Source organism: Gopherus evgoodei, chromosome 8, assembly GCF_007399415.2.
Source record: "Gopherus evgoodei ecotype Sinaloan lineage chromosome 8, rGopEvg1_v1.p, whole genome shotgun sequence".
Taxonomy (NCBI): domain Eukaryota; kingdom Metazoa; phylum Chordata; order Testudines; family Testudinidae; genus Gopherus; species Gopherus evgoodei.
Window position 1 is genome coordinate 82,481,015 of NC_044329.1, and position 14,972 is coordinate 82,495,986.

The 14,972-nt window shown below is 40.1% G+C and overlaps 1 protein-coding gene across 5 annotated transcripts in view; it reads right to left on the reverse strand.

Moving 5' to 3' along the window:
- Window positions 1–729: 729 nt before the first annotated feature.
- SH3GLB1 (SH3 domain containing GRB2 like, endophilin B1) overlaps window positions 730–14,972 on the reverse strand; it is a 35,453-nt gene continuing 21,210 nt past the window's right edge. For 3 of the 5 annotated variants that reach the window (XM_030572602.1, XM_030572600.1, XM_030572604.1), the window contains 5 exons: window positions 14,418–14,441; window positions 9,833–9,922; window positions 9,166–9,266; window positions 4,686–4,917; window positions 730–1,209 (listed from right to left, as the gene is read on the reverse strand). In XM_030572602.1, coding sequence (XP_030428462.1) covers window positions 1,102–1,209; window positions 4,686–4,917; window positions 9,166–9,266; window positions 9,833–9,922; window positions 14,418–14,441 — 555 coding nt within the window. In that variant the 3' untranslated portion in view covers window positions 730–1,101. The remainder of the gene's footprint in view (window positions 1,210–4,685; window positions 4,918–9,165; window positions 9,267–9,832; window positions 9,923–14,417; window positions 14,442–14,972) is intronic. The other 2 variants (XM_030572601.1, XM_030572603.1) reach the window with 2 other exon arrangements.

Consider the following 14,972-nt stretch of genomic DNA (forward strand, 5'->3'; position numbering starts at 1 on the left):
ATTAAGCCCTTTGATTAGTTTGAAGTTAGTATTAATAAACACTAAGTGTAAGAGTAAATTAGTGAACTGTCCACCTTCACCTACATGTGACCTTGAACTTATTTTGCATCAGATATGCTTTTGTGTGTGTTACATGAAAGAGAAAATTAAAAATAGCATAAATTGACACTGACTTGTGTCAGCGGAAGTTCTGGTTAAGTCATTGGGTCATTTTCTGCTCCCAAGACTTTAGCACTATCCTTCCTTACGTATAGTGAAAGCAAACATTTATGATGCTTCCTGTGACATTTATATTGAATGGAATGAATATTTAGAATTTTTCTGGCTGTTTCTTTGAGTAGACTGCAGTATGCCAGTTTGAAATTTTGGGTTGGTTCATGTATTTTTGCTTTATTAAAGCTTTGGCACGAGGGAGAAAAAACATCAAGCAGGGTTCTCTGGAAGTGTTACTTTAAAAAAAAAACAAAAAACAAAACCAAAAAACCCCACAAAACCCAAACACAAATATATATAAAAATCAAAAATTGGGTTTTCAACTAGGAACTCAATTTACTTTAAAAGGATTAAAATGTATGTATCATTCAACTGTTAACCACAAAATGTCAACAAGTTCATATTCAATATGCCATGCTGGAGAGCCAGAGACAAATACAGTTTAATTTTTAAATTGTTAACACCAGTTTTTTGGCTATTCACTATGCTGAGCAAAGAACTGGAGTCAGACTGATATCAATTCACAATAAATTTATTTTATGTGAGGAAAGAAGCTTGCCATTAATGAAAAATTCAGTAGAAAACAGTGCCCTCCTGCTTTCGGTCTAGATTACTCAAAAGTAGAATCTTGGTATTAGTGAAAACTTCAGTAGAAACAATTCTGTAGGAAACATTCTTGGCACATGAAATAAAAGCTTTAAACGCAAATTAAATCTGAACAGAGTATTTACCATGCAACAATACTGGCAGAAGAGCCGGTTTCAGATGACTGGTATTCTTCTCCCTTAAGACAATAACATGGAAGACACTTAAACCTGCTTTATATAAAGTTAATTGTATATAAATAGGGTGTCACTGTAACTAGCAGTCTTTAGCCAGGCCAGCCAGTTAGTTTAGCAGTTCTAAGTAAGTAATAGGCACTTTGCCCTTCTGATTTCCCCTTTCACCCATCAGCCAGTCTGAATCCATACCAGGGACACTGTACACTGTGATCACCTAAAAACAAAAACACAACATTAACATTTGACCTAGAATAAATATTCTTGGCAATAAACAACAACCTATTTCCAAAGGCTCGGGTTTCTGATATTAGCTACATGCATATTTTTAAAAGGGTATATTTGACATGAGCTTCCATAGAGCAGTAAGCAAACGTTTGCAGAAACTGTTACTCATGATCAGTAGGAGAGAGTTTGACAAAGTAGAAAGTATTTTAAAAGGCCTGAGTTAGAAAGAGTCCCTTTTTATAATCAGATGAAACCTTTGCCTTGTTATTGCTTTTATACATGTTGACTTCATATATAAATCCTCTATACAGCAGTTTCTCTTAATACTGATAGTTCCTCGGCAACTTAAAGTTCCTTCAATCATAGAAATGTAGGACTGAAAGGGTCCTCGATAGGTTATCTAGTCCAGTCCCCAGCATTGAGGCAGGACTAAGGATTACTTAGACCATCCCTGACAGGTGATCTTAAAACCTGTTCTTAAAACCCTCTAATGACAGAGATGCCACAACCTCCCTAGTAATTTGTTCCAGTGTTTAACTACCTTTACAGTTAGAACAATTTCCTAATGTCTAGCTTAAATCTTCCTTGCTGCAATTTAAGACCATTGCTTCTTGTCCTATCCTCAGAGGTTAAAGGAGAACAATCTCTTCCCCTCCTCCTTGTAACTTTTTATACACTTGAAAAGGTATGTCCCATCTCCGCCTTCTCTTTTCCAGACTAAACCAATCCAATTTTTTCTCTCCAATCTTTCCTCAGGTAATATTTCTTCTAAACCTTTAATCATCTGTGTTATTCTCAGGACTTTCTACAATCTGTCCATATCCTTCCTTAAATGTGGCACCCAGAACTGGACAATCCTCCAGTTGAGGCTTTATCAGTACTAAGTAGAGTGGTAGAATTATTTATCATGCATGCTTACAATAATTCTGCTAGTACACCCCAGAACAATGTTTGCTTTTTTTGCAACAGTGTCATGTTGTTGACCAATGAAAAACGGTAGAACCTTCTGCATTCCTTCTTTCTAGGCAATCATTTCCCATTTTATATTTGTGCAACTGCTTATTCCTTCCTAAGTGTAGTACCTTGAATTAGTCCTTACTGAATTTCATCTTATTTACTTCAGACCATTCCTCCAATTTGTCCAGAGTGTTTTGAATTCTAATCCAGGCATCCAAGGTGCTTGCAACCCCTCTCAGCTTCAAATGTATAAGTGTACTCTCTATGTCATTAGACAAATAATTTATGAAGATTTTTCAACAGAACTGAATCCAAAACAGATCCCCAAGGGACTCGCCTAGATATGCCCTTCTAGCTTGACTGTGAGCCATTGATAACTACTCTGGTACGGTTTTCCAGCCAGTTGTGCACCTACTTATAGCACAGGGGAGGGCAAACTACGGCCTGTGGTTTGGATCTGGCCCGTCAGGGCTTTCAATCTGGCCCGCAGGATTGCCAGCCCCATGGCGCAGCGGGGATAAGGCAGGCTCCCTGCCTACCCTGACCCCACTCCCAGAAGCGGCCAGCACCATGTCCCTTCGGCCGGGGGCAGGGGGATAGGGGGCACACAGAGCTTCAGGCCTAGAAACCATGGTCAATGGGAGCTTCGGGGGTGGTGCCCACAGAGGACAGTAGCGCACAGCGGAGCCGCCTGCCCCACCCCACCCCCAGGAACCACTGCTGGAGATGCTGGCCACTTACAGGAGCAGTGCAGGGGCAGGGAAGGCAGTGACCTGAGCCCCCTCCTGCACCCCAACCCCTTGCCCTGAGCCCCTTCCTGCATACCACACCAACACCCCAACCTCCTGCCCTATATTCATGGCCCTGCATACAATTTCCTCATCCAGCTGTGACCCTCAGGCCAAAAAGTTTGCCCACCCCTGTTATAGCAGTTTCATGTAGGCTATATTTCTCTAGCTTATGAGATGATTATGTGAGACAGCATCAAAAGCTTTACTAAAGTAGATATGACATCTACCATCTCCCATCCACAAGGCTTATTACCCTGTCAAAGAAGGCTATTAGGTTGATTTGACATGATTTGTTCTTGACAAATCCATGTTGACTGTTACTTATTACCTTAGTTTATTACAGGTGCTTGCAAATTGTTGGATTTGCTCCATTATCTTTCTGTGTACTGAAGTTAAACTGACTAGTCTGTAATTCCCTGGGTTGTCCTTATTCCCCTTTTATACATACATATATTTGCCCTCCCATCCTTCACAAGTTCTCAACGATAATAGCTAATAGCTCAGAGATCTCGTCAGCTAGCTCCTTAAGTATTCTAGGATGTATTTCATCAGGCCCTGTTGACTTGAAGACTTCTAACTTGTCTAATGGCACGTCTACACTTAAAATGCTGCAACAGTGCAACTGCATCAACCCAGCTCTAGCACTTTAATGAAGTCACTAAGCCAATGGAAGAGAGCTTTCCCATCAGCATAGTTAGTCCACTTCCCCGAGAGAAGCTCTCCTGCCAACACAGTGCTGTCTACATGAGAGGTTACATCAGTATAACGACATTGCTCAGGGGTGTGGATTTAGTGATCCAGTTATACGAGTGATCTAGTTATACTGATATAGGTCCATACTGTAGACCAGACCGAAGAAATTCTTAACTTGTTCATTTCCTATTTAACCTGAGATCCTATCCCAGTTGCATGCTCTTTATGTTTGTCAGAGAAGTGTTTCTTTTTTTCCCCACCAAAAAAGTTAAGACTATATAACATGAAAAGGGGTGGCAGAATTGAACCCCAACTGCTTAACCCATAGGATAAACACTTACTGTGCCTGCCTCACAGAAGTTATCCCCATTTTATGATACTAGGATAAGGAAGTACCAGGAACTTCAGTGACTTGCAAAAGGTGGCAGTGAAATTCTGATACATTAGGTCAGTGGTTCTCAACCATGGGTATATATACCCTGAGGGGTACATAGAGGTCTTCCAGGGGGTACATCAACTCATCTAGATATTTGCCTAGTTTTACAATAGGCTACAGAAAAAGCAGTAGTGAAGTCAGTAGAAACTAAAATTTCAAACACACGATGACTTGTTTATACCGCTTTATATACTATAACACTGCAATATAAATATACTTTCATCTCAACTGATTTATTTTATAATTATATGGTAAAAATGAGATAGTAAGCATTTTTTCAGTAATAGTGTATTGTGACACATGTATTTGTGTGTCTGATTTTGTGAACAAGTAGATTTTAAGTGAGGTGAAACCTGGGATATGCAAGACAAATCAGACTCCTGAAAGGGTACAGTAGTCTAGAAAGGTTGAGAGCTACTGTATTACGTTACACAGAGAGCTTTCTAGCCTCCACTCCAGAATACTTAAGTCACTATTTCTATGTTGAACACACAAAAATTTCCTAAAATAGTATTTAAGACATTTAAACTTGTTAGTCATGAGTATACTGGTTTTAAATTACGATGCTATTTAGAAAAAGTCTCTTACCTCATCAGCAAGAAGTGATAGTTCACTGCTGTTTGCAGCATCATAATCATAGAGAACTCTGGCTTTCCTGCTGCCACTTGATGCTTTGAGTTCACTGAAGCCTGAAGTAACTACTGAATTGCTTACTGAAGGCAATGAAGCAGAGGCAGAAGCCAAGACTGAGGAAGCGGAAACACTTGGCACTGGGGTTGAGGAAGACTGATTATTGCTAGAGCGGAAGGCAGATGGAAAGCTGTGGAAAAACAAGACGACCACAGACCGAATTATTTCAACACACATGGAAACAAGCCTTCATCACTATCGTAAGAGTTTCAATTATATGACCCTGTGACCTTTCCTACCAACTGTGTAACAGGTACTACACGTCGTGACAGCAAAGCTTATTACCTTCCTTGAAGTCTGAAGTGTAGTTCTCTTCATGCCAGTTGCATCTGTCAACACCCCATATGGGAATCATCTTTGATTCATGGATTTCACAAGCAGAACCATTATAGCTGATAGAGCTAGCTACTAAGCAATATTCATGAATGATAGGTTTTATCAGTATCACAAATAAAACCAGCTATTGAACATGAATAGGAATGATACAACTCAGACAATTCCCCTGACAAGGGAATATATTGCCCATTAAAACACAGCCCCCACCCCACCCACAGAAGCTATTGTTGTGCAAACTCCATGTCACTCTGCCCCATACCCTCACATACCCTCCACCTAACCACCATCCTCTACAGTCTATATACAAAGTGTTCTGGCCACTCTAGCTCAGACATCTTGCTGCAAATCTCCACTTTCTCCCATCAGTCCTACACAGGCTGGAAACCCCACTGGTGCTACCCCTTTGACACTCCTGATGTAGGGAAGAGACTTCACCCTTACCCTGCCTACTTTATTTCACCACAGATTATTATTCATGCGATTTCAAATAAAATTAAGAGCTGGAGTCTTACCCTGAGCATCTCACAATCCAGGATGGAACTTGCATATACTGGCTACAAACCCCAGAGTAACTACATACCAAAACAAGAACATAATTTCATCTCCTCAAATCAAGACAGAAAACTAAGCCAGAACTAAGCCAGAACGTCTGCCCTCCTTGCCTGGCAGCCTGCTTCTGCAGAAAGTCTGGCTGTTGCCTATATCTGACAGCACCAATGGTCAGCTAGTACACAAGCCCAGTGGTCTACATATCCTCTTCATCCTCTCCTACTCTGAGCAATCAGCAACTATGCCCCATCTATTTACAAATTTAGGGCCCTATCCAGTGTGAAAAGTGAAACTCAAGAAACTGTCCGATCACGCTCCAGGACTAGTACAGTGCAGACTTCCTTGTTCAAGATATATGGCAGGAAGGACAAGAATTGGTTTAACCACCACTATAGTTTTAAGCTAAGTAGATTACTCCCAAGGGAATTCGGTGCCAAAAATTTTATGTCAGTAAATAAATGTGGCTCCAGCATGGTAGTGAGGAGCACAGGCCACTGGCTGCATTGAGGTGAGAGATCACCCTGAAGCCCCCACCTCCCCCAGTAGTGGGATTTGGCAGCGAGGCTGCACCTGACCCTGACAGTGCAAGGGCCAGGCCTGCTTCAGAAACACCCCAGGGCCCTGCCCCCCTGCACCAACCGTGGGTGGGCAGGTTCAGCCCAACAGGATCCAAGTGTGGAGGGGCTTAGTGCAGAGGGATCCAGGTGTGGGGCGAGAAGTTTCTGTGTGGGGCAATCTGGGCTCAGCGGGAGATCTGGAGGTACCGGGGCTTAGGTGCGGGGAGGGGTTCTGGGTGAAGGAGCAAGGAGACTCTGCAGGGGATCCAGGTGAAGGTGATCAGGGATCAGCAGGGGGGTTTGGCTGGGGGGAAAATGGGGCTCAACAGGGGGAGGGAGGTCTGAGTGTGGAAGGCCATTTTCTGCAGGGAAGGGCTGTTTTCTGTGGTTGTGCAGTCCCGCAGAATCACCCCCTAGGAGTAGTAGATTCAAGTTTCATGTGGCAGTTTGAGAGACTTTCCAGCCCACAGACTGAGCATCAGCAGGATTATGGAGATAGGGTTAAGGCCAAGTTTCAAGACCACATTGACATATTTCCATAACCATTGGCAGTTTGTAAAAGCATGCTAAAATAAAAGCACTTGTACATGCCTAGGCAAAGAAATTAGTTAAGAGGAACAATCTGCTTTAGGTTAAAACTTATGTTTAAAGTAAGTCCTATTTGCTTTCCATACATCAGGGGTAGGCAACCTATGGCACGGGTGCCAAAGGCGGCACGCGAGCTGATTTTCAGTGGCACTCACAGTGCCTGGGTCCTGGCGGCTCTGCATTTTATTTAATTTTAAATGAAGCTTTTAAAACATTTTTAAAACCTTTATTTACTTTACATATAATAGTTTAGTTATATATTATAGATTTGTAGAAAGAGACCTTCTAAGAACATTAAAATGTATTACTGGCACACGAAACCTTAAATTAGAGTGAATGAATGAAGACTCAGCACACCACTTCTGAAAGGCTGCTGACCCCTGCTATAGATTATCAACCTAGTTCTTGAAGTCTGTACTCGCCATTTGTTGTTACTCGGAAGAGTCTTTCAAAAACACTTTGACTCATCAAAATTTAAGCTATCCAAACATCTGTGCCTCTCTCACGTAGCTTCTCTTCAACTTTTGATTCTGCGGTATGTGCGGTATACAAGTTACTTAATTTATATGATGTACCATCTTTCATGGAGGCTCTCAATGAGTTTTACAGATATTAAAACTCTTAACTTGTTCATAGCTAACAGAAGCACTTTGTAAGTGGAAGAAATGAGGCACAGGCCTTAAGTGACAAGAAAAGACTCAGGAGTATTAGCTTTTCCCCCGCTGTAACTACTACACTCCCTCTCACAAAGGTAAAGTTTATGCATTCCTTATCTATACAGAGAGATACAAAGCCTCATATAGTAGAACCTCAGAGTTATGAATAACTTAGGAATGTAGGCTGTTCATAACTCTGAACAAAATATTATGGTTCTTTCAAAAGTTTACAACTGTACATTGACTTAATATAGTTTTGAAACTTTATTATGCAGAAGAAAAATGCTGCTTTTAACCATCTTAATTTAAATGAAACAAGTAAAGAAAGTTTCTTTACCTTGTCAAATCTTTAACTTTCCTTTTTTTTTTTAAACACATTTTTTTTTAAACACATTTAACAGTACTGTACTGTACTTGCTTTTTTGTGTGTCTGCTGCTGCTGCTGCCGCCTGATTGCATACTTCCAGTTCCAAATGAGATGTGTGGTTGACCAGTGAGTTTGTAACAGATTCTAACGTATGCATGTTTTGGGCTTGTTGTTTTAGCAGCCCACATACAACATAACAAAACTTGTAAATGAGTTACTGCAAATTATAATACTGCATCAAATTTTAAAAGATACTAGTTTCAAATGCCAGTTATTTCTAAGTTTGTTTTGAGAAGGCAAGTTAATGGTAAATTTCACTTACCACCATTACAAAAATAAAATAAAATAGATTCCACTCGCTGAGTATGTGTTAGAATGTGTTTCAGCAGGTCTGTTAAGAGTTCTAGTTAAAGCAGCTTTCCATTTACAAGTGGCTGCAAAAGAGAACCTTTTCTTCTAGTAAAGAAAAGGTTAACAGAAATCATTCAATTAAAGCTCTTCTACACCTTGAAAGATACCAAAATAGCTATTCCCAGATAATTATTTGGGAATAGCTATTTTGGAATAAACCCCACGTGGACACTGAATCCAGAAAGCTTGCTCTCTGTTGAATGAAGTGGTCTGGCATACACCATACTTTCAGAAAAATTCTGATTGGGACAAAGGGTTTGAAATAGGGAGCTGGATGAAATGTATAGAATCGATCACCATACAATTCTTTAAAGCATTTTAGAATTTAGGCAATAGGTGGTTTCTTTCACTTGCTTTTTTTTTTTTAAGGAAAGCTTAAGCTATCCAGACAGTAGCAAGTAGTTTACCTACTCAGTTGCTACCAAGCTTCTCGTATTACGAAATGTATTTCTCCCCATAGTTATTTGCTTTACTGATAACCTGCTCTAACTTTGGAGAACACACCTGGTTCGCAAATCAACTTCAGGTCTTACATGTCAACATTTAACTTGCTAATGGATCTACAAGCAGTACAATGGCCTCCACTGCATTTGACAGCTGTATGCTAGCATGGAACATCACCAACACAGTAGAATAACTAGAAGGATTCTGCTAGGAACCCTCTAGATCTCTATCAGAAATGGTCACATGTGCTCCCCATGCCTCATTATAGACTCCACAAAGTCTCTGTCTCACTGTATGCTTCACAGCATTGTCTCTATCTACATGTTTGGGATTTTTGCTCCACATGTGCATTAGAGGTTTGCAGAACTAACTCTATACCAATGTAGTTAGAACAGTGCAAGTTTTCCTACCTCTAAACAAGCCCTTACACAAAGCTGAAACTATAAAAAAAGCTTTTGCAGTGTTATTACCTTCCAAGTTGTTTCTGGAGGTCCAACATATATTGGTAACATTGTGCATAATAGGTCATTTGAGCTTCAACAAAATCAGTCAGACAGCGAAGATGATGTGCCTATAATATAGTGAAGAGTTCAAGTTTTTGTGCATTAAGAAGAATACTATACCTGCATTAAAAGGGTTGGCTTGGTAGCTTAGCATCAGTCAGTGGCAACCCTGAATTTGGGGGTGGCAGGGAGAGAGAAGAGGAGACGGCTAGGGAACAACAAACTCATGACCCAGACTCACAAGGTAATTGGGATGTTAGTACTATAGAAACAATATTTTCAGGCCTCAGAGATATGATGCTTGCATGATGCCCACCATTTTTAATTCTCTGCCCAACTGAAGAGTTACTGTAGTACACAGTAATTTTGTAATTTGTAGCCTCAAAACAGGGTGGGTCTGGTGAGGATCTCAGAAGTTCAGAAGAAAGGTGCCCAAAGGGTCTTCCTACTAGGGCCCTGAGGAGACCATAGTTAAGGTAGCTAGACAGTAACTACAGCTTAGAAGTTGAGATTCAAATGGGTATGTATTGTGTAACATATTTTAAGGTGTTATGGAAAAATTAGCATTTTAAAAGTATTTCCAAGCAATTTCCTGTAGTTATTTTTTTTCATTTTCTTCCATTTAGATACTCACATGTGTACTGTTGATGCCTTCCAGGAGCAGTCTGGTAATCTCTGCTTGACGGTCAAATTCACTCTGAGTTATTCGTACTTCCTGTTCAGACTGAAGAGTATAAACTTATTAGAAGGTTGGGGGAAGAAAAAAAAAAAAAAAAGCTTAACACACAGCTTACTAACACCATTACAATTTCTATGTGACGGCCTTGATCCTACAAACACAGACAGGTGCTTAACTTTATGCATTTAAGTGGTTCCATGGACTTCAATTGGATCATTCACATGCATGCAGTAAAGCATATGTTTAGGTGTTTGCAGGATTAGGGCCCAATTTTGCTTTCATGTGCTACAACACTGAATAGATTATAGCTACTTAGTGTTTTCAGGCAGTTTCAAATAGCCACATGAGCCTTTATGTCCGATTAATCTGCCTATGCAGATCTATGGGTGCCCCAAAATTAAGATCTCTAAGGAGCAAATGAAATTTAATCCCAGTCTGAGGTTTTAACTTCTCTGCTACACTAGAAAACGAATTAGGCCACCAACAGCAGAACTTCAAGACTTCATATAGAACACTAATATTTTTACAAACTCTTTCAAATTCATGGATTACCCTAATGCTGCTAGTTAGCCTACAGTTATTAGCAATTTTAGAACAAGTCTAAAATGATCTAGTAACATTAGAGATCTCATTTAAACACAAGAGCAAGTCTTTCCGAATTCCACACTGTTCTGAGCAACCAATGCCACTCAAATTGCACATTACTATATAATCAGAGTTGCAGTATCCAAAATTCATTGTTCTGAGGTGTCTGGTGGGAAGTATGCAGTCCTGGTATCTAGATTCCTCTCTCAGTGCTTTTAAATTTGACCATTTAGTGTTTGGTTTCTGTATGGGATAATTCAGCAGCAGAAATCTGTCTTTGCCTGAGGTGCCGCAGTTAACTACTCTTACAACAAGGGAAATGAATTTACAAGACCTATTGAAGTGGCACAATTTTTTTTCTTGCATGTCATTTTACCTGAAACTATATTTCTGCTTATCCTACTAAATAGTTCCATGGGAACACAGAAGTGACTCATTCGAAGGAATATGCAAAGAAGAATTATGGAACTAAAATATTTCTAGGTTAAGTTTTTGCAGCCATTTTTGAAATTGCTTAAAAGGCAGTGAAGCAGCTGTGGAGAACTAAGTATACAGTTGGTATTTAGTAATGAGATGACCTGTAATTTAGCAAACAAGCTAATTCATATCAATTTTCCAAATGTTACGCAAAGTGTCCCAAATGGACAGCATGGGTCCATTAGAAATTGTTCTGTCAGAAGTCTTTCAGGACAAGCTAGCTTACTACTCCCTCTCCCCTCCAGAAAAGGAGTCTTACTTTTAGAGAAAATAGTAGAGTCATTTACTATAAATTCCTATGCCTTAAGTGTTGACGCATATTGCTTCAGAAGTCAGGACTTCACCAGCACAATGAACTCATGGCTGGCCATTTGGAAAGAGCTGTATAAGAACAGCAAGGAAAATAGGAGGGTTTGTGTGTGTTTTGTTTTGGTGTTTGTTGTTTTGCAGGGGAGAGTGGGAAGGTTGGGAGAAAAAAAAATAGAAGAGTTGAATTTCCTGATTTTGCATTCCACACAGCTTCCCAATGGATGGAAAACCTAGTTAACTGTTTAGTTTCACAAAAGTAAATCTTTTTTGGTACTTCAACTTGCAATAAATTTCAAGGGATTGTTTTTAAACACATACAGATATGAAGTTGTAACAAGGCTGATACTTTAAAGTGAATAATTTGCCCTCTGCACTGTTTCATGAATGATAGAGAAAAAGCAGATTCCTTCTCTTATCAAATTTCATAATGACAAAATAAGAAGTTATACAACTGTGTATTAAACAGGTGCACACTGAATTAGTTCACCAGACAGAAGGGCCTTTGGAAGCATCACTGCTTTTTAAGTCAAGCTTACTTGCTATATGCAGAGCGTTACTTGAACTGGAGGTTGCGATGGCTTGCTCCAAGATCTCTAGTTTCTTCACGTTCCCACGCATTGCCTCATCTCCTTTTTCACGGCCACTGATTGAAGTGTAGCATTATGGCATACCGATTTACATAGCCGGGGTAAAACTGGTATACACGCACAACGGACACTCTGAGCTCATGCAACTTTTAACTGTAACCCTTCTCAGAGGTGATAAGGAAAAAGCCTTGAAAGATCTCTGTATACCCCTCAGGGTATATGTACCCCTGGTTGAGAACCACTGACCTAATTTATCAGAATTTCACGGCCACCTTTTGCAACCAGTCAGTGAAACCTCCCAGTTGAATAGGAAGTAGCAGATGATTCACTGTCTTGCCATGAAGGGCCCTTGACGTGATACCTGCTCTCCACCTCAGTTCAGACTATGGATTTGTAAGCCTGAAAAGCTTATTGATAGATAAGCTGTTGACCTGGGGAAGAACATAGCTGACAGAGCATCTCTGCCTCAGTTTCTTCCTCAATATTGCATGTCCTGAATAAAGCGGTCTCTGACTTCGTTGATTCCAACCTGAGAGTGGAGTTTGTTTCTTCCACAGTATAGAGCGTTCAGTGCAGGCAACACTTCAAAAACTAAAGTTAATTGGAAAGGGTGCAGAAGAGCAATAAGACTAATTCAAGGTCTGTAAATCATGCCTTACAGTAAGAGACTAAAGAAGTTCAGTCTATTTAAGTTCACTCAAGAGAAAGTTAAGGGGTGACGATCATCTACGCGTGCCTAGCTATATGGGAAAGATTTGATAGACTAAGCTAGCAGAAGCAGGCATAACGAGATCCAATGGTTAGAAACTGAAGCTAGACCAATTCAAACTAAAAAAAATAAATAAATCCGTGCTTTATTTCAACAGTGAAGGCAATTACATCCGTAAGATTAGTTGTTCTAGTGGTTAAGTGATTCTTCGTCACCTAGAGTCTTAAAAGCAACACTGTAGATATATTTCTAGTGATAAGCTATTTCAAACAGAAGTTACGGTTTGATTCAGAGATTAGTTTATGAATCGGACTCCCCTCTCTCCCCGGGCTTTCAATAAAGGGGAAGCTAGATCAACTTAAAAGCATTTAGATCAGTTACTGGGCCTTCAGAAGGAGGCGTGAGCTTTAGGTTGGAGGATTTGATTGGGTGGTCTCTGGTTTTATTACTTTTTCATTTTTTAAACTCTACAGCACTTGCGGCAACAGACAGGTACTTTATAAAAGTAATAAATTCAGAATGTCTAGCCTCTCTTTGTTAAGATTTGAAAACAAATAAGACAATAGCTTGAAAAGTTGGCACTGGATTTTTCCTTAGATACACCTAACACAGCTCTCTAGACCACTTCTCTGCTAGTTGGGTGATGGAATGCCATTCAGGCTGCTGCCATCAACTGCACCACGACTAGTCTCCAGAATTCCCCAGAGAGCTGCTTGTAGCAACCTGTATAACCTCGTTACAGAATGGTAGCTCAATAGTATAGAACAGCATGATTTGGCAATGAGCTCTGATGTTCTACTCCCAGCTCTCAGATGCCTTAAGACTTTTCTTCTTAGCCCTGGTCTACACTGTGGGGGTGGGGTGGGGGGGCGGAGAAGAGGAAGAATTGATCTAAGTTACACAACTTTAGCTATGTCAATAATGTAGCTGAAGTCGATGTACTCAAATCAACTTACTGTGGTGTCTTTACCATGGTGAATCGACTGCTGCCACTCCTTCATCGACTCTGCCTGCGCCTCTTGGGGCACTGCAGTACAGAAGTTGACGGGAGAGGGCATCTAGACTAGACGTGATAAATCAATCCCCACTGGATTGGCATATCCCTAGTTTTGCCATATGGAAAGAAAGGGGAACCAGTCAGATAGTGTTTATGAAAGCATTGTATGTGTGCTAAAAATCCAATAGAAGGCACAAGAAGCCTCTAGTCAGTCAAGTGAAGTCTCAATATATCATCTTGCCAATCTATGGTTTTTGTCTTGCATTCCATTACATTTGCAGGCAATTAGTTGTTTTGCAGGCCCAACCAAGAGTGCTAAGGCTAGCACTGCTTCCCCTTTTTCCACCCTCCTTCAGATGAGCTTGCTACTTCCACAGTATCAGTTCCCCATTTGAGTACTAGGAGGCCAACAGTTCAATGTCTGTCTCAATTGACAGCTCAGAGCACTACCACACAATCCTTCTGGAAAAAAAAATAAAATCAATCTATAAATAAATTTGTTACTGCAATTTGTTTGCAGTAAGATACTGTCCTAAGAAATTAACTTTTGTAAGAGAAGCACTACTGTCTTGTTACTTGCACGCTTACAATCTTTTTATATTATATCTTGCCACGAGAATGTCACATGGTGGCAGTAGTTACCCAGAAACAGTATTTCTTTAAAATTCCAAGTTTATTCCTAAGCACTAACCTGATGATGTAGCTCACTTCACTACTGGTATCTGAAATTCTCTGTAAGGGGCTAAATAGCTGATGCAATACAGCAGAATGACTGCCAGCAATGTATTAACTACAAGAACATGGAACACCCTTTATTACACTGTATCAAACAAGTAACTGTTTTATAACGCTGCAGTTTCTGAACTGTTTACTTACTTTTGTCACTTCCTCTGCCCAAACCTTGTCAGCATTAAGAGTTAAGACAGAGTTTAGAACAGCAGAGAGTGGTTTTAACACAGTAAAGCAATACTTGTGTGTTCTTAAATAATTCCTTCCCTCACCCCCCCCCCCCCAAAAAGATGATGTAAAGAATGGACAACTGTGACTCATTGCACCTCTATGAAGGCCTTTGCTATGAACTATGTTCAGTCAAGAAAATGTAATGCATTCTTTAAACACAATAAAGAATTCCATCTTAAACTGCATACCTATAGCACAGGGGTCGGCAACCTTTCAGAAGTGGTGTGCCAAGTCTTCATTTATTCGCTCTAAGTTAAGGTTTCGAGTGCCAGTAATACATTTTAATGTTTTTAGAAGGTCTCTTTCTACAAGTCTATAATATGTAACTAAACCATTGTTGTATGTAAAGTAAATAAGGTTTTAAAAATGTTTAAGCAGCTTCATTTAAAATTAAATTAAAATGCAGAGCCCCCCGGACTAGTGGCCAGGACCCGGGCAGTGGGAGTGCCACTAAAAATCAGCTCATGTGCC